The following is a 23,749-nucleotide window of genomic DNA, read 5'->3' on the forward strand; positions in this document are numbered from 1 at the left end:
AGCTAATAGGTCTAGTGCCTGTTGGAAAAGAGAAAAAAACCAGTCAGAATTTTTCATCTTGCCCTTGTACGCTCCCCAATGATTTATTTCTGGTTATGGAACTGGCCAACAATAATCGTATTTGCAAAGTCTTTGTTTAATGGTTTTAAAGCACCCTCAAATAAGCTGTGACAAATGAATCTACAAAGAAGAATCATTACATTCCTAACCCACAAACATTAACTAGATTATATTTGTAAGTTTATACTGAATATGCCGAGTCCTGTCCCTTACCTAGCCAAACATATGGGTACAATGAAAAAAGGGGCTTAGTTTCTGCAGGATATAGGTTTTTTTTTCATTTGTTTTTACTTTAAACACTGGAAGAAATCCTGTATTTTTCGGTAAACTTATCACTTTAGGATCCGTTTTATTTATACGTACTCATTATTCTGTTTCAACAGAAGCTCTAAAGTCGGAAGAGCGTCTTCTAAGGGTTTCATATCTCCAACTACGGGCATTTGTCTCCTCTTGGCTCTCTCTTTTAATTCCTGTTTCCTTTTCACCACTGCATTAATCTCTGAAATTGTAAATTTTTTGAATTAATATATATAAATCAAAATAAGAAATAGACAACAGTGTCTTGTATAAAGTATTCTTTATCTTATATTCTCTACATGAAGTTTTAGACACTAAGGAACTGATATTTTATATGAAGCCATCCGTGATTAAAAGGAAGTATATGATATTAATGGTTCTAAAGATGCTGCCAAAGTCGTAAACATTCTTCTATTAACCTCAATTACAGTAGAGTCCCGTACAACACGCAGATAAAGCAAGCGATGCCCTCAAATTTTGTTGATTAGAAATATACGGGCCAAGGTTTAAACTTTCATAAATCATGCGATAATGCAGGTTTCGATAACGTGATTTTCTATAACGTGTAACGAATCCCCGCGTTGTAAGGGACTACTATACGAGGACAATTATCATTAAAGTAAGACAAACTACCAAGTTATCAGACTAAAATATGGCTATGTAATTAATTAAATAATAAATAATTTGTATAGAAATAGGCAGTGTACCGTCTCATGCTAAACATTATTGCCGATAATTTTGGCTTTAAACAATAAATTGGGCTTTTGGGTTCATGTTCATATTGTAGAGATTGTAGAGATGATGGATTCCAGATCTTAACCACAATTTAAAACTCCTTATGAAAGGAACATTGCAGGAATAACATTTCTTGTTAGTCTTAGTTCAGACAATGATAAGAAATTGGTTTTTACACCCTGATAGCAGCAGGTTTTGACTATAGCTTTCTCTTTGGCCTTGTTTTGGGAATGGAAATTAATCTAATGCTTCCCTGTAGTGACAAATTACTTAGTAATTAATTAAATATAATTGCAAAAAAGTAGACTGATGTAATCTGGTGGTCATTTGGCGTAACAAAATGATTCATCCGATTAGTTCGTGGACACCTAAAATCTGGGAGTAACAGCGATAAAAACAATAGCTAAAGTTTCTCAGAAGTTTATTTAGACCACGTTCAAAGATGGTTGATTTTGGTACTTGCGACAAATTGTAAACTGTGGCTAAACATCCCCAAGCCAGATCTAACAGGGACCTCGTCTTTTCAATTGATCCAACACTGATAAGTAGCTGTAGGTCTGCGCCTCACCAGTCGGGTGGCCAGTGAAGGTTTACATGTTTTCTTCACTTACTAACACCTAAACAAGGCCCGGTTTCCCTATAGAAAGTCCACTCAGAAAACACCTCATCTTGCAGAATTCCCATATTACATTGCTTTATCACATTAATTCTACAATCTCCAAGAAGGTTACAAATATTTTGCATATTCCTTATATACTAAAAGTAAAACCATTTCTATCATTTGTGGGCCAGATTAATGTAAACTAAGGGCCTGAATTTGCCAGGAGCATAGCGGGCGTGTTTTTCTTTTACATTATTTCTTTACAGTTCTCAAGCAACAGTTGACAAAATGATACACAGCCATTGATTTTATAATGAGAGAAGACAATGATTTATAGTTTCGAAGATTGTTCAGACAAGCGCCGACGTAAATNCACACAAATAAGAGCCAGTTTCCCTCCTGAAGACATCCTCCTAGGCAGTTCTCCAAGTATTGCGTTGCCGTAAATCAAACAAACCATCTAAGCAAGTTCTTAACGAGTGGTGAGGGGCGTGCCCCGACATACCTAGACGATCACCCCCGAAAAATTCCTGGGTGTTTTCGATATCGGAGCGGTGGGCTGTCACCTTAATCGCCTAGCCGTTAAAATTAGCGTTAACTATATAATATTTGATTCATATATTTTTAAAATTTAAATAAAATTATTATTATTCGTTACCGATATTAAAAACATATATTTTTTCTAATTGAAAAAAATTTACGCGAAACAATTTTAGTGTTGCCAGGTGTATCGTTTGACACAGCTGGCAACACTTAAACAAATTCTTTCGCGTGTGTAAACACAGAAGCTTTGTTTACGGGTCCGTCGCGTTTCGCGTAATCGCGTTTGTATTTTGAATTTTTTTTTTAAATACGTGAAATTAGAAATGGAAAGCCCGGTCGAAACGGCTAAAGACGGCATCAAGAAGGTTTACGTTGCCATCGAAGATAATAAAGAGACAAAGGTATTTATATAAATGACAGGTTGTTGTTCTCGGCGCCGCCATCTTTGATGCTTGTTGCGCCACCGGTGTTAGTTTTGGCACTTTATTAAACCACGTGGTTTTACGGTGTTTTGATAAAAGATGAAATGCTTACTGTTCTTGAATAGGACTTTTTTTTTTCATTTGAAGCTTAATTTCCTTAATTTGAAGCTTTAGTTAAACACCCATTACAAGTAGGAATTTCATCTTACTTGCTTCAGGAGGTGAACGACAACACAATAATTGTGTTGTTTTGGGTAAGATTGTAGATGTGGATGACACTGTTGTGTCTTTAACAGAGATGTAGAGCAAATAAATAAAGAAACCGTACCTACATATGTGATCCTTTGTAAGGTATAGCCCGCAAAATCAGCCTGTGGCCTGCTTTCCGGCACTAGGGAGTCATGCCGCATGGTCCGCTAAGTCTGTTATGTGTTTAACAGGCAGTCCGACATAGTGGTTGGACATTTTAATAATAATTATCCATAAAGAAGAGTCCAATGTGCAACCTTTTGTGAGATATTTTCCTCTAGATGTGGAAATCCAATGGTGGCAGTTCTGGTTTGTATCGTGCTTGCTAGGTGTGGTAATTGGTGCCTATATCAAATAGTAAATGTATTAAATTCTACTGACCAAAAATAGCTTTTACCCCGAATCGATCTCCACATCGGTTGAGGTTAGTGACAGCTTTCCTCAACCGACACTCTGTGTGTAGTGCCTGCATTAGGCAAGCCGCCACATTCCCTAAAATGATAGACTGTCGAGTACTCTACAGTAAATGGGCTACTGAAAGCTGGCATAGTCACTTAGGCTGAATAGTTAATGAGGCTTGCATTGTTACTTCTGATTTTTGGAGGGTATATCTTATGAAAGATCACATATAGAGATATTGCTCCTGTAGGCATTCTCTACAGCTCTGTTAAGGTCCAAACACTGTCATTCGCATCTGCAATTGTATCTTGTTCTGCCTGTCTCATACAAAATAATGAAAAATAATGGTGTTTCAAATTATATTTGTTAGCCAGATTGCCATGCAGTAAGAAGTTCTCTTGCCATATCTCCCACAAAAGATGTGAGTTCAAATTTGATCTATTTAATGACATTTTTCAGTTAAGCCGGTGGCAGTGGCGAGTGATGGCAGTTGTTACTATGGAAACAATCCCACGTGACATCTCTAATGGCTTACCATGCCATCGAGCAGAATTTTGGCATGTAGAATATTTGTCATTGATGCTAAAATTTGCCACTTTTAATAGCCAATACAGTGTTAGTATATTTCTGATATCAGAGCAATACAATCTATTCCATGCTTGAAAATATGACAGTGTATCTATCCAATTGGCTTCTATTCATAGCCATAAATGTAGCATAAAATTTTATATCCGCCACTAAACATTTGCTGCCATCACTCATCGCTGACGCCGGAATAGCTTCATTGTTTGGAGACACGAGGTGCTTCTGAACTCTGTGAGTGGGGTCCTATGCGAATGCACAAGTCACAAAACCCAAAAGTCGGATCTGTAAATGAAAAATAGTGCGGGTATTGTCTGTATTGCAAAACGGAGCGGCTTAGAAAACTCGTACTTGTTTCTTCTTGACTTGTGATGATGGGCTTACAGTCCAAAAGCACTTTAAATATTTTAAATTGTACTGTAATAAAATATTACTGATCACGAGACGATAATCTCTTGATATTTTATTTGCAGACTCCGAAATCAAGCCCTTCTTCAACTTTATTTAGTAATGTCAACATTATGGATGACATATTAAATCAGAAATTACCGGATTTTGATGAAAACAGTGATGAATCTGACGGTAAGTAATAATTTTTCGTTATATGTTTGCTGGTTTTTTTAACTACATATATTTTGGGAAGAAAAACACTTAATTTTTTGAGCACACAGCTTATTTATTGTTAGAATATATTTTGTACAGTGTCTCCTATTGAGGAGGCATATTTAAAATATAAGGAACAAGAATTATTGATACTTTTAGAAGAAACGAGATGACAGCTTATTTCTATCTTATCCACAGACTCTTCGTGCAATTTAGATTCATAGTTTTTTTAGCAACACTCTACAGTCCAATTTAGATGCAAATGACATTAATATATGATCCTCTGGAGGTACACTTTCAAAATTAGTCATAATGTACTATTTGGAGGGTACTTCCAGAGATCAAAATCTCCATATAAATAAAAGATGAAAGGGGAAACAAGGAACAAGAATAAATTCTTCACATTCTTACATCCAATGTCATCCTCTGTTATTTAGTGTACCATTATAAATGTACGTACAAGTCGACCCCCCTATAACACTGTTGATTTTTCCGTTTTATATGAATTCCATGTTGTACGAGTCACTTAGATTTTACAAATACGTGTGCTGGGCTGTGAACTGCTCATGTATTTGTAAAATCTAAGTGACTCGTACATCATGGAATTCATATAAAACGGAAAAATCAACAGTGTTATACGGGGGTCGACTTGTATTACTAAAGATTTCTCTTGTGAATCATAAATACTGCTTAATAAAATCAAGCAGTTACATATTCCTGATAATATCTCTGAAATATTAACATAGATCACCTATCGCCCATTGCAGGCCTGGCCAAATGCAGGAAGGGCATTTCTTAATGTCCACAAGGCAAAGTTAACTGATCATTGACTTACTGAAAGTAAAGTGAATTGTAATTGGTTAATTTCTAAGTCTAAAAGTCAGTTTATAGTCCGACAACAGCATGGTACTGCAACGGTGGAGTTTCATTACATCTGTTACGCTCAGCTCTGCTGAATGTTGATCTGTAGTTACACACTTCTTGTCTAGTGACACAATTACAATATTAGCCACTGGCGAAAGTTTGAATGTAAACAGAATGGTGTTTTTGTCAACTGCAGCAATATACTATTAACATCGAAACTCCATGCTACTGTTAGACTATAGACTGGTCTTAATTCTTGATCCTGTGTGAGAATTATTTATTTGTTTATTATATTTTCTTTCACTACATAACTCGATAATGCCTCATTTAAGTAATGTAACATCACTAAAACAATACCTTTATTTTATTAGAAAACGATTCTTTCAAGGAAGATGGTCTTATCATGAGAAGGAAGAAGGTTAAGAAGCGATATAATACTTTTAATATGAGGAGTTTGGAAAGCGTTTTGCCCAAGTCTAGTTACGTGCAGACGACGATAAAGGATGAAAGTAATTTACTCAAAGTATTTTCTCTGTATATTTTTATTTTTAATACACTTCCTGTTGTCTTCGTTTCCATGCCCTTTAATTTGCTGTAAATTAAATTCTTTGCTTTCAGATAGAGTAATTTGTACCAGTTGCGTACGTAAGTGAGCCATTGATATCTCGGTGATATCGGAATGAAGCGATCGTTGCAGCGAATTCTGGAATGTGTTCGGAGAATTACTGCAATGATTACTTTATTTCTTAGACATTCTAAGTCATTGTACATACTGTATATACATACTAGCAGTAATACCAACAATATAATAATTTTATTATTATATATTGCCCGTGCATTGGTGTCCATGTTAAAAGACCACAGATTATTAACTTCTAGAGCCCATTACAAACAAAATTGAGCTTATATTAGTGTACAAAATGTTAATTTCTTCTAGTTCATAGTTTCTAGATACAATTACACGTGTGGGCTACAAGTGAGATAATCTTTAACTGTGTAATTTATATATTTGACATGCTTCGTTTCAGGTTAAACGGAGAAGAGGTCGACCGAATTACGGAACGAAGGCTCGGTAGACAGAATCGACGAGAACAAATTCGAACGATAAGTTTTGTTTTCTTGACGAACACGGTCTTACTTGGGATGCAAAAACAAATGTATTTTGTTTAGGGAGACTGTTTTGTATTCTTAATGACACGTATTAGGCAATAAAATAGTCTTAAAACACTTAAAAATGACTCGTTTCTTTGATCATTAAAGCGTCCTATTGAAATATACAGAGCGTATGTAAAGTTCCCAAGCTCAAACTTTGAAAAATTATCACGAGTAAACGGGTGGAAGCAGTTTTGTTTGTCAGTAACAAAAACAATTTGTATTAGTATCACGGTGAGAGTAGGCTATAGTATTGCTTAAGTCTCCTACAAGAAGAAAGTGTGGCTGTTGGATTTATAGTTTGGCTACAAGTATGTTGTATGTTGTGTGTGCCAAGTAGAGGAGGCAGTTTCCAGTTTTTCCTGGACCCAAAAAGATGCTACAGCTTTTGGCGGAACTGTTCAACATGCCATATCACCAGAGAAAAGTGATTATCAGAGTTCTTCGGAGACCTCATTCCTACTGCCATGAAGATCTTCAGACTTGACATTTCCTGATTTTATTCTTGAATAGAGTGTACGGAAATAATCCACATACCACAGAAGAACTGAAATATACTAAAAATTAATATTGCACCCACCTAATTTCCACCATTATTCAATTAATACCCTCATCTCTGCGCTCAATTATTTAAGATGAGTATGAAAGATGTATAATTTAGGAATTGACATCGTAAAGAATTGGGTTAATGGAGAATAGGACATTTATATGTTAATTTTCTATTATTTACATTAAAAAATACTGGTTTTTCACCGTGTAAAAAAAACCATAAACAACACGGTTAAATAGATTTAATGGTATTGAACCGTGGCATCCATTTAAAGATTTAAGTAACCGTTACAATCTAATCAGCTATTAACCTAGTAAAAATACTTATCTGTTTGATGATAAGATTGCAATACTTTGTCGAAAGTTTCCCAAGTGATTCAGCAGTTTGTTTCCCTGTTTTTGTGTTTTTATTATTGATTTATCGTGTTGCAAAGTTTCCTTTCGTTAAATTCCACATTTTAAATACATACTTTTTGATGTTGGTGATTATTTGTTTGAAGTCCTTCACGAGTTTCATCATTTTAAATACAATTTATGGTTAATTAAACCATTTTTAACTGGTTTATACACTTTTAAATACAAGAATCCCGAAATTCTCTTAACTTGATGGTAATTAATCCATCTTGTGATGTCCTCCACGTGTTTTGTCAACGTCCTTTTAAGGATATAAATCCTAAAATTATATTCCCAATAATAATTGGAATTACTCTGTCAAACCTGTGAACAACGTGCCAGTGAAGGGAAAATAAAAAATGGCTGCTGTTTAGAGGTTATTAGAGGTTCCACTGTATATTTTGAGATTCACTTAGGAAATTTTATACATTTTCTTATAAAATGTTACCCATTGTCATTATGGTTCACATAAAATAATTCAACCATTCTGTGCAGATTCAAATCATAATAATGTAATTGTTTTTGTTTATAAACGGTTCTTGTTATAATTAGCCCATTATGCCATAAGAAACGATGCTTCCTTGAGTCAAAGGGGCATTGTTACTTATGGTACAATGGGGTCTTTCAGTTGTTGGGTAATCAGTACACTTACGCTTTGAAAATCATTAAATGTGTGAATTGTTATAAGTAGAAGGGTGAGTGTAAAATTTATTATTATGGTCCTACCTTACGGGCCAAATTGAAAATTTAATGAACTGTTTCATGTTGCGTGCGTGGGAAAGAATCGAAAAATATATATAGAGATTTAAGACAAATTAAATAATTTTTATTTCAAAAACATCTACTCGAGAAACTGTACAATATCTCTACAAAAACCAGGCTTCTGCCAATATACACGCGCTAGTTTGGAGTTACTAGGTGAATCAGTGGTGACCACCATAACCTCCGTGTCCGCCGTAACCTCCTCCGCCTCCTTTGCCACCGCCTCCGTGACCTCCGTATCCTCCTCCGTGGCCACCATAACCTCCTCCGCCTCCTTTACCACCACCTCCGTGACCTCCGTATCCTCCTCCGTGGCCACCATAACCTCCTCCGCCTCCTTTACCACCGCCTCCGTGACCGCCGTATCCTCCTCCGTGGCCACCATAACCTCCTCCGCCTCCTTTGCCACCGCCTCCGTGGCCACCGTAACCTCCTCCGCCTCCTTTACCACCTCCTCCGCCTCCGTGACCTCCGTGGCCGCCATAACCTCCTCCACCTCCTTTGCCATAGCCGCCTCCGTGGCCGCCATAACCTCCTCCGCCTCCTTTACCACCACCACCGCCTCCGTGGCCACCGTAACCTCCTTTTCCACCCCCACCGCCTCCGTGGCCACCGTAACCTCCTTTTCCACCCCCACCGCCTCCGTGGCCACCGTAACCTCCTTTTCCACCCCCACCGCCTCCGTGGCCACCGTAACCTCCTTTTCCACCCCCACCGCCTCCGTGACCTCCGTAACCTCCTCCATGTCCGCCTCCACCACCCTTGCCACCTCCACCTCCGTGACCTCCGTAACCTCCTCCATGACCTCCACCACCTTTACCGTGCCATCCAGATACCGTCAAAGGAATGACCAGGTAGACGATCAGCAACGACACGAAAAACACAGCAAATCTCTGTAAATGAAAGCAAGCCTATTACAAAACACCTAACACACTCAAAAACATGTTATCACTTACCATGTTGATGCTTCGCGATGTTATGTAGACCCTTCTTGTCCTAATGTATATATATACTCTCCACAATCATCACACGTCATCGTCGGTATCAGGTGGAGAAAACAATATAATCATTCCCCCGCCTACACCGGCACTTAACTCAGTCACAAAGTATTTTACAATCGAAAAACAAGAGCATTAACTATTCGATAACCTCTTTAACACGTTAATATATCAATTGGACGGGTGATACGAATATGTTTTATTATATTTTACAAAATGGCCACCGCATACAGAGAGACCAGAGCTTGGTACACAATGGGTGAATGCCTTATTCTAAAACAGTAGCACCTTAATTCTATAAGGGGTTAACGACCCCGCGCGTATAATACAACGGATTACAATGTGAATTACGGTGCAAAAATGTCTTCTTATTATGTCCCACAGAAAATAAACGTCACACATGATTGAAGTGATGTGCTTGTCCTGTTAATAAAGGAGGAATGTCATTTCTTCCCCTGCAAAAACTTGTCTAATTTGTAAACAAAATAACACATTCTGATAACATTTATCTTACTGTTTACTGTTATTGTGTTCGTTGTGTTCATCGTGTGTGAAATTCGCCATGCTGAAAGCAGTGTTTAATCTATTATTATTATTATTATTATAGAACATTTGCTAATAGTGTTGATAATATTACTACACAATAGTTTATTGTTAACTCTAGAGTAATATATTATTATATTGTCCTCTCTGATGGGTTAGCATGCTTAAATGTTAAATCTAATGTTATAAAGTGTGCATAAAATATAATCAAAGTAACACTTTTAATACACTAGAAGCGTATTTACTTATGTTAATATCTTAAACACTAGAAGTGCACTTTTATTATTAATACCTAACAACTAGAAGCACGTGTATTTATGCTAATATGTTAAACACTAGAAGCACACTTCTACAGATACTGCAACATACTAAATAATGTACACCTATAACACTGTTGATTATTCCGTTTTATATGAATTCCATGTTGTACGAGTCATTTAGATTTTACAAATATGTGAGCCATTCATAGCCGTGCACTCGTATTTGTAAAATCTAAGTGACTCGTACAACATGGAATTCATACAAAACGGAATAATCAACAGTGTTATAGGGGGATCGACTGTATTGTACTGTACACTATAGAGAATACCACACCTTAAAATACACACACTAAACATCGCAGTGTGTAGTAAAACAATTGGCTTATACACTAAAATCTAATAATTCAAGTGTTGAGCTACTAATACTTGATGTAGTGTTCTGTATTATCTGTAGTAGGCCTAATGTTACTCTAAACGTGTTTACTCGATGCAAACTTTTCATAATGGAATCCATAATGTTTATTAAACACTCATAGGAATGAACAGAGTTTATTACAATACAAAAATAAGCTATTATATAGGATAATATAAAACAATACACTCTTTTCTATTGTATGATATCAATACAAATACTGCATCACACGCTTCATGGGGGGAAAAATATGGAATAAATTCAGTTTCGAGTGAGACATTAACGTATCATTTCCTCATTTACCAAGTTTAGATTTCTATTTTAAGCAGACTTTTTTTGTGCGTTCGTCTGTCTGAACGGGAAAAACTTTTGCGAAACTAATTACATTTAAGAAAGAAAAACCGTTAATGGATTTTCGGTAATAAACTTTGAACTGTCATGCGTGACTACCAATAATACAAATTCACTTTTTTCAACCCGAATTACGGCTGGGAAGTATTAAGAATTTCACAAAATTAACAGTATTTATCACGGTTTTTTCGATTATTTAACAGTATAGCGTGATATAAAAGTGGAACACCGAAAAAAGTCGTTGTTGTAGATGACTCATCTAAGAATAGGCCTCATAAATAAGTGATGACTTCTGTTGCTTGGCATCTTAAAAAAAAAGTATTAATACATATTTTTATTATCGAAAACAATGCATTTACAATACACAAAACGTCTAGTGTCTGGCTGAATCACGTTACGTAATCTACAACTTGAGGACAAGAGGACACGAGAATTATCTAATACAATGGACATTTAAACGTATAAAAATGATTCTACGGTGTTATTTATGATTCATGTTAAAGGAATTATTAATTTGTTTTCGGAATCAGCGATGCTTATGGTCGTTTGTCTCACTTTTTTCTTTAGGTATTTCTCTATCTTCGTTTACTTTCCCCTTGTCTTTTTTTTTTTTACTTTCATGTTTCTAGACTTCCGCAATTTGTTTTCCCTTTTTTTTCTGTGTAACAATTGTGGATATAGAAGTATAGATGATCGTTGACACGTAAGAAACTCATAAAGTATCCCAGACGTCGTATTACGTATTGACAGACTGTTGACCCCATTAGCCACGTGTTGATTTTCTTGTGTTAATTATAAATTAATGTCTTTTTTGAAACTCTCCACCCTGTGGACAGTAACACGGCCTCTTTTTAGCAAGCCCATTAAGGTTTCGGCCAGGCCCACAATTGGGCTGTGCTTCAAATAATGATATCATCACCTCAATCTACGTTTTACTTATTTAACTTTCTGCACCCCGGCCACTATAAGGCCCCTTATTCTATACGCATTGTTTCACTTCTATAATATAATAAATTGTGTCAGTTCGTCCATCCTTCCTTAATCTCGAGAAGGGAGTTATATACAGTAGACCCCCTATAACACTGTAGATAATTCCGTTTTATATGAATTACATGTTGTACGAGTCACTTAGATTTTACAAATACGTGTGCCAGGCTGTGAATGGCTCACGTATTTGTAAAATCTAAGTGACTCGTACAAAATCAACACCAGGTATTACGGGGAGGAAGCCACCATTAACAATTTAGGAATGTCTGATGCAAACAGGAAGTCATGTTATTTCAGTTCAGATGCTTTCCAAGATAGGAAAGTATTTGAACTGAAATATTTCTTTCTTCCTATGGGCACCAAAAGGGCCTTTTTCTTTACTCATTATGGATTCGGTCTTGCCTACAATGAGGAGGACGATGGGCAGGGCCACGCGTAGGATAAACAAATTGCAGCTATAAACAACATCATATTTTTTATATGCCATTATTTGATGGAGTAAGAAACTCTTATATGTTATGGGAATAAGAGCGTGCAACACTTGGTCCTTCTGTTAAGAAGAGAGATGCCACCGGAGAGAATTTTCTACAGGATTCTGGCTCCTATTTAGATGTTAACGTTTCCATCAGTGGCCGTTTGTCATATGTTTTCCAGTTTTCATTTACGTACATGGATACACCACCCTTGTTACCTCCTGGCATACATACCACACGCAAATACCACACACAAATACTACACACATAACACACGCAGTTCCAGTGGCTACCCAATCTTTACATTTTCTCTGAAGTTTCCTGAAATGATCCATGGTTTCCGTTGAAAACCGTTCATACAAAACGTGTAATATCTTCTAGATAAAGAAAGAACATACGTAAGCGGAATTTTTGCACTGTACATAAACAGTGGCCTCTCGATATATTGAACTCTCAAAGGAATAAAATAAATCATTCACTCTATCCGGTTCACTTTACATATGTACTTGTATGTATATTATGTTTGCATGTAGCACATAGCAGTCAAAAACCATACTCAGGACTACCCGGAGGGTAACGGTGCCTGGAACAAAATACATATTGGGCCCTATAACATATTTTTTGTTAGATTAACCTCCTTAATTTACACTTAACTAGTGTTACAGCTTTAATTTAATGATATGCCAATATTAAATTTAGTAACAAGAAGATCTGTGCTATTTGTAGAAGGTTGGCAAATACTTGGCTGATGTCACCTACCGATTCGTGATACCTGATAATAATGCTCTTAATGAAGATACTTTAATTATGCTACCCGTTTAATTAATTAAGGAGGTGATACACGCCTTGTAATTGGGCCAAATTATCGATTTCTGCTTAATTTTTAGTAATGGCTGCCAGAGATGCCATGTTCCATTTAGCTTAAATCTAGTGCACAGGCACCGAAATATACAGTAATAAAATGTCGCCTCATTGTTAGAGCAGCGCCATCTACTAACTGATAAGTTTACTACGATGTTACGTGGTAAATACTGAATTTACAGCATAATTTTTCAATTATTGGATAAATTTAACAAGGAATTCATGTTAAAATTAATGTGAAAACAATACATATAATTCAATTTTTTTTAAGTACAGTCGACCCCCCTAAAACACTGTTGATAATTCCGTTTTATATGAATTCCATGTTGTACGAGTCACTTAGATTTTACAAATACGTGAGCCGTTCCCATTGGATCACGTCCCAAATGAATTTTGGCTATTTTCTATGCTGAAAATTAATTTCAAGATGACTTTTTTCAACAATGGAGAACATCAAATCGAATGTGATGGCCGAACTCCTGAATATTTCAAAACAAGCCCCTTCCAACAATGGAAGGATTGATGGGATAAGTGGGTGTTGAAGGGCCTACTTTCAAAGGTGATTTAGGTAAATGTTTCTGCATGTCCCACCATTACAGAACTATATTATAATTCTTTCGTACCCTGTTATTAGCAAGTGGCGCAATAAGCGCCTTTATCTGTTTTTAATTAAAACTTAGTAAATTTATTTTTAATTAATTCTGTTTATTTTTGAGTATTTTGCGCGGAGAAATGATTGCCCATTCCACTTAACAGTTCAACTAACGTAGAATTTACCGCTAGGTGGAAACAAATCGACCTCTACGGCGCAACGAGCGTCTAATTCCAGCAAGCGGCGCAACGATCATCAAATCACGACGATACACGGATCGATTTTCAGGAAATTATCGAAACACATTTTACGAATTTAAATCATAAATAAATTATTTACGAAATAAAATAACATGGAAAGAATTTCAATTTATAAATAATAAAAATAATAATAATAAAATTTATTTTATTAATTTTCTTCACGCGCGAGGGTTCGACTTTCCGACGAGAGGGGGAGCCACCAAAACAAAATGGCGGTTATCAAAATAAAATAGTAAAATGTCGTTTGGTTTTATGTTTGATGTTTAAAAGAAGTTTATGTTAAAGTTTACGTTAAAAAAAGTATAAATGTATTTAAAATTATTAACGGTAAGTCGTTTTTTCTCCTATTTAACGCCAATTAACGCGACGTTTCTACGACGTAATGGCCAGACGACATCGTCTGGACGGGAGATGTTCTTAGCGATGTTTACACTCCGATTAAGTGGGCAAATTACGATCAAATTCGCGGGTTTAATGGTTTAAAACGCGTTCAGATCGAGTAATGTATGAAAATACGGTACTTAATTGCGGATCGGCATTACTTTTAATGCAATTATGAGTGTTATAATACAATTACGGGTGTTAGATAAGAATAAATGGCCCGTTTAAAGGTCTGTTTCGCTACCAGCGACTTTGACAAGCCGCTAGACCGTGGACGTGCATTATACACCTTCCTCTTGTTTGTGTCCTTAAACCTGAATAAAATGCCGCCCTCTTATTTATATATTGCCGCCTTACGGCTCCAGATTTGTTGGTGGCGGTCGGTCCGTCCCTCTGGTGGTGCCGGCGGAAGAGCCTCAATTCCGGCGGCTCGCCTTCCACAGGCATCGGAAAGAGTACCTCTCGGTGCGGGGGGGTGCGACTTTTTCGAACGGTACGTAAAACATGCGGACCGGCACCCGCGAGTGCGAAGGGGGGTTCCCGTCGGCATTCTGACTGTCCGAAGGGCCCGTCGCTGCTACTTGCGCGGAAAGAGTGTGTGATTTGAAAACTTAGCGTCGTGCTTTGTGTTTAAGTAAATCTATCTGTCATATAGTGATTTGACGTGATTAGAATGTGAATAGAATACATGCTAGGTGATTTATTGTATCCAGAATCCTTGCTGGTGTCTTCGGGTCGATGTTGATAGATTTACTTTAACATTCGGAATAAGTGCTCAGTGGTAATAGGTGGAAAACTGTTGCCGTCGGGAACGGGGCCATTGAGAGTTTTAGAGTGTTGCGTCATGCTTGGAATGGTGCTGGCTCTATTAAACCTTCGGGAGGAGCCCGAAGGTTTAATAGAGCCAGCACCTCTTCGGGATCTTGAGGATTTTATTTCCTGATAGTAAAAATAACAACATATTAGGGTAGGAACTGCTATGGACCCCTAAGTTTTCCTTAGCCCATGAAAAATTCTTCAGCTCTTCTCACGTCCCATACTATACATCAAATTTAGACTTTCTGACAATTTGTTGTTATGACACACTTCACGTATTTTCTAAATCATAGTGTTCTTGCCCTTCGTATTACACTGCAACAATCGATAATAGATCAGGGTGTCGTTCTTCATTTCTCATACCTGCTTGCCACTTCCGTCACTAGCCAAACTTATCCATAACAGGCTCAAGAATAAGACAGATGGAGCATTGATAAAAATTTTGTATTGTTGTTTTGAGGAATATGTGGCAGTAATTTTTGTTCTAAATGCACGAATCTCTAATTAATGAGTGCAATCGAAACCCTCGTTCAGTTCAATGTACCAGTTTCTTTGTTTACCGAATGACTCAAACAATTGAAAACACAGTCAATTCCTATTAGAAGGAAGCCAGTGTCAGACTGGAAATTTAAGTGACGTTCCTGATGTAATTACCGATTTCTGTACTTATTCTGCTCTATTTTTAATTTATAAAATATATAAATGATCAAAAACACAATTGTATAAGCATAAAACTTGATTTATTCATTTGGCTGATCTTGCAAAGACTTGGTTTTTTTATTTTTTTTGGCTGTGAATGTTTGCATTGTCAACTTATAATGGGGGATTGTTGAAGAGGATTTACCTGTAACTACAAAAAAAAATAACTAAATTGAGCATAAAATAAAAATGTAAACAAGTATATTTACAAGCGTCATTCCGTATATTAATGTGAAACATAATACGAATGATTTATTTACGTATATTATATCAAATAATTGATATTTTAAGTTGTAATATGACAAATTAGGAAACACTATATTATACACGGCAAATAAAATGCCCGTATACTAATTTAAAATCCATTAAATAATTGGGATGTTACATAAGAAGAATTATCTTTATTTATGTTTTGAGTCTTGATTAGTAATCTTCTGTTTACATTAGCTCAGAGTACAAAACAATTATTGTCAATAATATGAAGTGAATAAGGTCAAAATTAAAATTTTGTGCCACGTTGTTTGCATAATAACAAATTTTTTGTAAAATCTTTGTAAAATATCTATAATATACATACATTATTGCGCTTAAACAAGTTTCGAAAACAGTTGACGTAACCTAAATAGCAAAAAATGGAAAATAATAGCTGTCGTATGCAGTCTTTTGTGCGTATCCGCGTATAAAAAGAGTGTATTTTGTTATATTCAATAAGGAAATAGTTTGTTAATCTGTCGTCCGATCTATATACAATACAAAAGTTATAAAATAGTAATTGTTATGCATTTTGGTATTACTGTAGTGCATAAAAGCCGATTAGAGTAGTAGTTGACTCCTAATTATTTTTCTTTTTAGTCATCGCGATACACGTTTGTTGCATAAATATGGTATTCTCTGGTTAAATGGCGTAACTAATTTCTTTGTATTTGCTTCGTTTTTGGAACAAAACTGAATTAACTAGAATTAATATTTTTTGGATGTAATAATATGTTATCAATAATAAATGTATTGATGTGGCATTGTTTAGGATATAGGAAATTTTGAAGCTCTACATTAGTAGGAATTGTAGGATTTTGAAGGTCAATACGAGCAATTACTTATTGTGACATAGACACAATGCCAGGCTGCAATTTCTAATCATATTTTTAATTAATTTAATCATATTAATTTATTAATCTAAAATATATGCTTTCCATCTCAAATTAGTAGTGGTTTGCCCCTGTACATCATACTGGTCGTATATCTAACGCTTTCGGGGGAATTTTTGAATTGAAATAACGTAACTTCCACTTTGCATTGGAAGTTCGTGTTTTAGTTAGTCAGGACCTCCTGCCTGTAAGATTTCCATATCTTATCTCAACTTTCATTAGTCTAACTGCGTTCTCGAGATTAAGGAAAGACGGACGGACAACAGTGGAAATTTATAGGTCTACAACTTTTTTCAAACTGCAGCCCGATTAGAAGGAATTTGAGAATTAGTAGAATGTTGAGGCTCTGCATTAGTAGGATTTTGAGGCTCAGTATTAACAATATTTGAGGATTTCAAAATTTCATATTGGAAATTTGAGACTCAGGATTAGTTGGATTCCTGAGGCTTGATGTTAATAGAAAGTTTACTCTTTACCAGTTTAAGTGCATCATTCGATTTTCTTGTTACCTGTCATTAACGATCGAGATACGAGGAGTCGTAGCTTTTCCTTATCTGGATCATTAGCTCACAAATTCATTAAACTTTCTTATGTTAATTTAAAAAGAATATTTTCAGATTATAGTTAATTAAAAAACTATCCAAGATATGTTTTATTTTTTATTGAAGTCGTACTGTTTATATAAATATTGTTTAAACATGTTATTTGCCACTTATTACAATTCAGTTTCTTTTAATGTTAATTAAGCATGAAAATTCCTATTAAATGAGATTGGTCGGTGATATTTAGAATGAAAAGTAATTTAAAAATGCAGATGACTGTTCAAAACTAAGAATTTCCTGCTTTGGTTTATTGTGTGTGGATCTCATGACCTAATGTTGAGTATTTAAATTTCTAGACGAAATGTTAAACCAATGGAATTCAAAACAAAAAAAAAATCAAACGTTCACATTTATTTGGGAGTAAAGATCAAATTTCTCTGATCTGTTTTTGATTTTGTAAGACATCCTCCTCTTGCTTCTCCTTTTTCTTAGATCCTTCTCGCTTCTCCCTTTTCTTAGATCCTCCTTTCCTTTTGCTTCTTCCCTCTTATATAAGTTTCGATTGTCATTATCTGTAAGAAAATACAACATTGACGGAATGAATATTTTAATTATATTTCACAAAAAGACTATCGTACCATATTAAACGCCATTTACTTATCTTACAGCAGCAGATATCGATAACGAAATATGATTTTGTGACTGAAATAACTTGAATTACGTCACTAACATTGTTATAAAAATAAAAATCTGTGTATATAATGCCAAATTTAATTACACTTCGTTACATAATATCAATTTACAATGATTTTATTTGCTATTTAATTACTCAAACATTAAAGATCTATAATTTAATTACAATATATTAAAATTTGTGCAATAATTTCCAGAGTTTTTTCAATATTTAAGTCATTAGTAATTAAATTAGAGTATTAATTCAATACCATGCTTTGCTGATGCGTGTTTTTAAAGATAAAATATTTATTATTTATAATAACATTATTAAATATTGATACAATTGCTTTGTACATTTAGTTATATTGATGCACAGATTTGTTGTTAAAGCGTAATATTATGAGTACATTCACCTCCATTAACGTATGAAGTTGCGTTATATTTTCTGCGACAGCCGAGATTTGCAGTTAAAATCCGCTGCTTGTTGCTTGTATTTTTATCTAGTGACATAACTAATCGAGAAGACTTTACTTTATAAAATGCCATATCTACAATTAAGTAAAATACGTCCTGACTCAGTTTCTTTAGCGTTATCGTATGGTATGGAACGATGTTTGCTAGTTACTCTATATTAGTAGTGGTTTAGCTTCATTACAGAAATTAACATGGCTATTTAAACCCTTTAAAGTTATAAATTGATGATGGTAAATCCTGTACTTTATACATCAGTAGCAGTTTCTTTTAAGTATTATTAAATTAAGTGTAAATCATTTGGGATACTTTGTTTCAATTTGTTTCATCTTCAGAAGTGTTTTAGTGCTTGTAGATGTAGTATTTTCAGGATTTCTGTTTGACCTTTGCAACTACTGTACCAATAACAGGTTCTAAGGTGTTACCGTAGTATATTCAATTGTCATTGCCTTCTCTGCTATGGCTTCACACACTTCCTTTTTCCTTGGATGTAGAATTGGGTTTTGTAAGACTATCAGTTTAGAATCAAGTGATTCTTTAAGACATTCTTGAGAGGGTGGATGCTGTGAGCAGAGAGAAAGGAATTGCCTTAGTACATACCCATTTAGTGATGTTACAGTGATGAATCAAACAGAATTTAGAGCAAAAGTAATGAAAGGCAAGACATTTTTACGGTATGAGTAACATCTATGAAGTGAGCTGCTTGTTATTAGATGATGATACTGTATATTTTATAATTATTAGTAGTTTTTCATGAAAGAAAGTAATGTTGCATCTTCCACAGTAAAAGAAATGGGCATAGGTGATAGTACTGTCCTAGCCCACCGGTGGTCACGTAGATAAACCCACTGAGTGGTAGTTGATCCCACAATCAACTACTACTCAGGTTTGTGCCTTGCCAAATGGCTAGCCACATGGAGTTTTCCAGGTTTCCTTCACATTAATATCTAAATAGGTGCCAGATTCCCATAAAAGACCAACCGAGAAGCATCCTTATTTGAGGATCGCCCACATGTTTCATTGCTGTATACAAATAAACCAGAGAACGCCCTCCTCAAAAAACAGACTATGTTAATGAATGAAGTACCAGGAGGTTTCAATAGCCAGACACATACAGACACATTTGATGCAGGCAGAAATGTTGCCTCTTTGAGAATCCAAGGCAAATTTCCTTTGCATTCATTCACCCAATTGCCTAATGTGCAGATGTTCTTACTGTACAATGCAGGTATATTTTTTTGTTGGTCATCTATTCGAGTATGCATTTACCTTTAATCTTTCTTATACCACTTCTGTGTCACAGTAATGAAGAGTGCGGATCAAATAAGATTTGATCGAGTACCGAGGTGTTATTTTGAATGATATCGAGTGAGAAAATACAATTATATTTCATTACTGGAGTAAACTGCCGCACATTAAATCCACATTAGTGCACACCTTATGCTGCTTAACTTTGATTTATTTAACATTTATGATGATTTTTTTCAAGTAAACGAAGACCATTTTTTCAATGAACACAGAGTATCTGGATCAATGAAGCGTGCATAATTACATTATAAGCAAGCATATTTTTAAAAAATTGCAACACTTTATCGAGCCAATTAATTAAACATTTTTTTTTCAGCCACCACAGCGTTACTAAAGGTCGACATCATTATAACTGTAACTGTATCCATTCGAATGGTTGCTATTATTTTTTCTGTTGTGTTAAATTCCTAACTGCCATTTCTGTGCGACAGTTCCAGGCTATTCGACAGAGCACACCCTCAATTTTGTACACATCTGTGCTAATTACGTGCAAGTTATAAGAAAACGCTGTTACTTTACTCAAGTTATAGTTACTAGAGCTCATAAGTTATGGCGAAGTTTACGTTAATTACAAATCAAACTAAACCGAAATCATTTGTTTATAAGTTGAGTGACGAAAGGTTATTTTAAGAACTTTCGCACTTCGAATACTCATTTTTGTCGGTAATTTTTGCTAAATTGGGTGGAACAAATGAAGATTTGGCAAGAAAATAAGGAAGTTTGTCATCACGGAATGAGATTTATATGATTTAGTTATACTTACATCACTTCCAGAGGCAAGACAGTTGAGTTAATCATCACTTCCCTCTATTAAGTACATCGAAACTTGAGAAAATACTGGATTTAATACTGTAAAATGTTATTTTTGGATACGAAAATACACCATTTGAGTTATTACTTTTATACATTTCATGTAAATCATAAATTTAATTTAGAAATATATAAAATTAAGGCAGTTTTTACTGTTATTTGGCTAGAAATATGGGATGATTCAACGTTAGTCACGACTGTAAACTGATTTAGAAAATATTTTATTCAAAAATTCCTCTTATAATTTAATCTGATACAATTTTATGATTCATTAATTTCAAAATTGGAATTCTTTAATGTTGATTTAATCGCTTTTTTTTAATTGATTTGGTGATTAAGTTTCTCATTTTTTTATTTTTAAAACCTAAATTGCTAGCTAATATAATTTTACGCACGTTAAATAATAAAGAAAATTTATTATTTAATTTGCATGCCATTATTTGCAACCGAAGCCATTTATTAGTGGCATTTAAATGCTAATTTTGAACTCGATTTGCTGTCAGAGTTAACGCATACAAAATTGTCAATACAAATTCGAAAAGATGCCGCATTTAAATGAGCGTGCATTCGAAAATTACTCTTGGAATGGGAAATGGCTTATGTAAAATTTTATTGACGACGTCAGAAGCCAAAGAGGAAAATTAAATTACATGCAGACACTGGACGGATTTTTGAGGTACTGAGTTTTTAAATCTCCCCGTAGCTAAGCATTAAGTGGAACTGCTATTATGATCGTACTAGTGTATTGTAAACACACCGACTTAACCACACTGTGAGCTTACTAACTCGGTAATTACATTAATACCTACTGAATCACTAACCACACTATTGTGGGTGTGTTGCACTGGATCAATTAGTTGCATTTAAAATGCAGTAATTCAGTGTTAAATTTGCAGTTGTGCTGCCTCAGTAGTCATATTTTTAGTTGGTTATTCACTAGTAACACTAACTTTCACTAATTGGTTACATTTATACACACATACTCCATTAATACTTGAACTTTTTATAAACTTATAAACATGCTCCTTATATTTACGGTGCCGCAAGCATCGACAAAGCGGTTTCATTCGTGGAAACATTTAAAAAGGGTGGTCCATCGAAGACACGTTACAAATTTGGCTGCATAGAAGACATTGCAGGCGACAAGAGTCGGAGGAATCGAGCTATTAATATTCCAGTTTTATACCATAAGAATGGGGGTGCAGTATCCACTTTGTTCATTGCATTATGCTTGACAAGAATTGTAATAGTCGAGCCAGCAACCTTCCAGTTTTAAACCATAAGAATGGGGTCCACGTCGAACAGTGCCACCGAGTTTAACTCATTGTAGAGTACAAGTATCTTGTACAAATAAAATGCTTGTTGCTCGCAGTGCCAAATCTGTCGCAGCCACGAGTTTGGGTACTAAAGTTTTTACGGCAAGGTCTTTCCCCGGTCGGTGCCAGATTCGGACTGGCAAATATCCCTCTAAATGGCTTCAAATAAGGGTTTAATTACCACCGTCCTATATTTATGTTAAAAACAATGCTTTTATCATAGATTACTGGGAAGGAAATTATTTAAATGATGATAATTAATGTAAGGACAATTAAAATGCTGATGTTACTGCAATCGACTTAACGTGCAAAATTCTATTCTAGGAACCGAAAGAATTTAATTTCTTCCAAAGCAAATGTACAGAAATTTCATTAAAATATTCGAAATCCCTAAACGCATTTCGCAATATTTACGAAACGTAACGTCGTTACTCTCCTCCGTACGTGTACAGAATGCGCGAGTAAATATTTATAACGTAATTGTTCTACTACCTAGAGGGGTGGCAATTTGCCAAATCTCCCGAACTCCTCCCCCCTCTGCCGTTAACCAAGCAGTGTCCACAAGTAAGGCCAGGAACACACATGCGTAAAATTGTGTGGCAGAAAACTGAATCAGAAATCAGCTTTCAGTTCAGTTTCTGTTTTACGCTTTCATGCCAGAAAGGTGTTTTGCGTTAAAACCCACGTGCTTCGGCTCTTTCGAATTGGCGTGTATCTTAACGCTTGCCCCGATTCCCATGCAAATTTTTGCATCGTCTACTCGATTCCTCTTGTTTTTTACGGATATTTTTGCATCCTATTTTCGCGGAATCGCATATATATATATAACAGATGGAAAGTATGGCGATGGGTCAAAAAAGGACCCCAAAAATTTGGGGAATTTTCTCTAAGTATGGTTGTGTGGGGGGCTCGTTTTTGTTCACCCACTTCGAAGCTTATTAACTCCCGTGTTTTTTGTCGAATCTTTCTGAAATTTCGTGTGGATATTACCGTATTAGGAGGATACGTAGTATTAAATTCGGTGGTTAAAGGTCGTGGGGCCACCCCCACGACCTTTAACCATCGAATTTAATACTACGTAGATAGAGGTACGGAGATAGAGGGGGGCCACGTGCCGTATAAGTGTTTTTGCCGGGAAAGTTACGCAACTCGTTTCGTTCTATTATTTTGTTTTTAAACCGTGTTTATTTGCGAATGCGTCAGTGGCCGCCTCGTACGTATTAATCATCCTCGCCTCATCTTCCTCTCCGGATGCTGCGACATTAAACTTAGAAATTTCATAATAGAATTCCGCTTTCTTCCAACTAAAAATGAGATTTTCAGCTCGGTTTTTTCCTTCTACGGACGGAAATAAATCACACTTCATTATATTTTCTTCTTGATTAATCAAATAGACAAACGAAACTGCTCGAAACAATAAATTTCCTTTTTTTTTATATACTATTTATGTATGGAAAAACCAGCTTAAAGCGGACTCGAACGTTGAACGAGTATTGTTTTCTAAACGCATAAAATTGCCGCCGCGTACGAAGAATTCTCCCCGTTTTGAACAGGTTTTTGCCGTATTCGGAGCTTTGCTAATCATCCACAGCCAAGGCTTAATTGAATTATAATTAATTAGTTTCGCACAATAATATT

At 35.5% G+C, this 23,749-nt stretch overlaps 2 protein-coding genes across 3 annotated transcripts; one reads left to right on the forward strand and one right to left on the reverse strand.

Annotated features, from left to right (window-relative positions):
- Positions 1–2,451: 2,451 nt before the first annotated feature.
- Positions 2,452–6,594, forward strand: LOC111634569. 2 transcript variants are annotated; one of them, XM_023379372.1, is made up of 5 exons: positions 2,452–2,637; positions 3,677–3,727; positions 4,362–4,470; positions 5,727–5,864; positions 6,384–6,594. In XM_023379372.1, the coding sequence occupies exons 1-5, from the start codon at positions 2,560–2,562 to the stop codon at positions 6,386–6,388; spliced, it is 381 nt and encodes a 126-aa protein (XP_023235140.1). In that variant the 5' UTR covers positions 2,452–2,559; the 3' UTR covers positions 6,389–6,594. The 2 variants fall into 2 exon arrangements, with proteins under 2 accessions (XP_023235140.1, XP_023235141.1); XM_023379373.1 differs by lacking the exon at positions 3,677–3,727.
- A 1,778-nt stretch (positions 6,595–8,372) lies between these two features.
- Positions 8,373–16,062, reverse strand: LOC111634557 (glycine-rich cell wall structural protein 1.8-like). The gene is made up of 3 exons (XM_023379358.1): positions 16,054–16,062; positions 15,990–15,995; positions 8,373–9,104 (listed from the first exon to the last, which is right to left on the reverse strand). The coding sequence occupies exons 1-3, from the start codon at positions 16,060–16,062 to the stop codon at positions 8,373–8,375; spliced, it is 747 nt and encodes a 248-aa protein (XP_023235126.1).
- Between the last annotated feature and the right edge of the window lie 7,687 nt (positions 16,063–23,749).

The sequence above is a fragment of the Centruroides sculpturatus genome, unplaced genomic scaffold, assembly GCF_000671375.1.
Source record: "Centruroides sculpturatus isolate CEXI.00-Female unplaced genomic scaffold, Cexi_2.0 scaffold706, whole genome shotgun sequence".
Classification (NCBI taxonomy): domain Eukaryota; kingdom Metazoa; phylum Arthropoda; class Arachnida; order Scorpiones; family Buthidae; genus Centruroides; species Centruroides sculpturatus.

What these genes read in the sequence shown, in the direction of transcription:
- LOC111634569 (XM_023379372.1), top strand. Translation starts at nt 2,560, where the DNA reads ATGGAAAGCCCGGTCGAAACGGCTAAAGACGGCATCAAGAAGGTTTAC. An exon ending in CCATATCTCCCACAAAAGAT is followed by an intron (nt 3,728 to 4,361) that starts GTGAGTTCAAAT and finishes TTTTATTTGCAG; the next exon opens with ACTCCGAAATCAAGCCCTTC. An exon ending in AAACAGTGATGAATCTGACG is followed by an intron (nt 4,471 to 5,726) that starts GTAAGTAATAAT and finishes TTATTTTATTAG; the next exon opens with AAAACGATTCTTTCAAGGAA.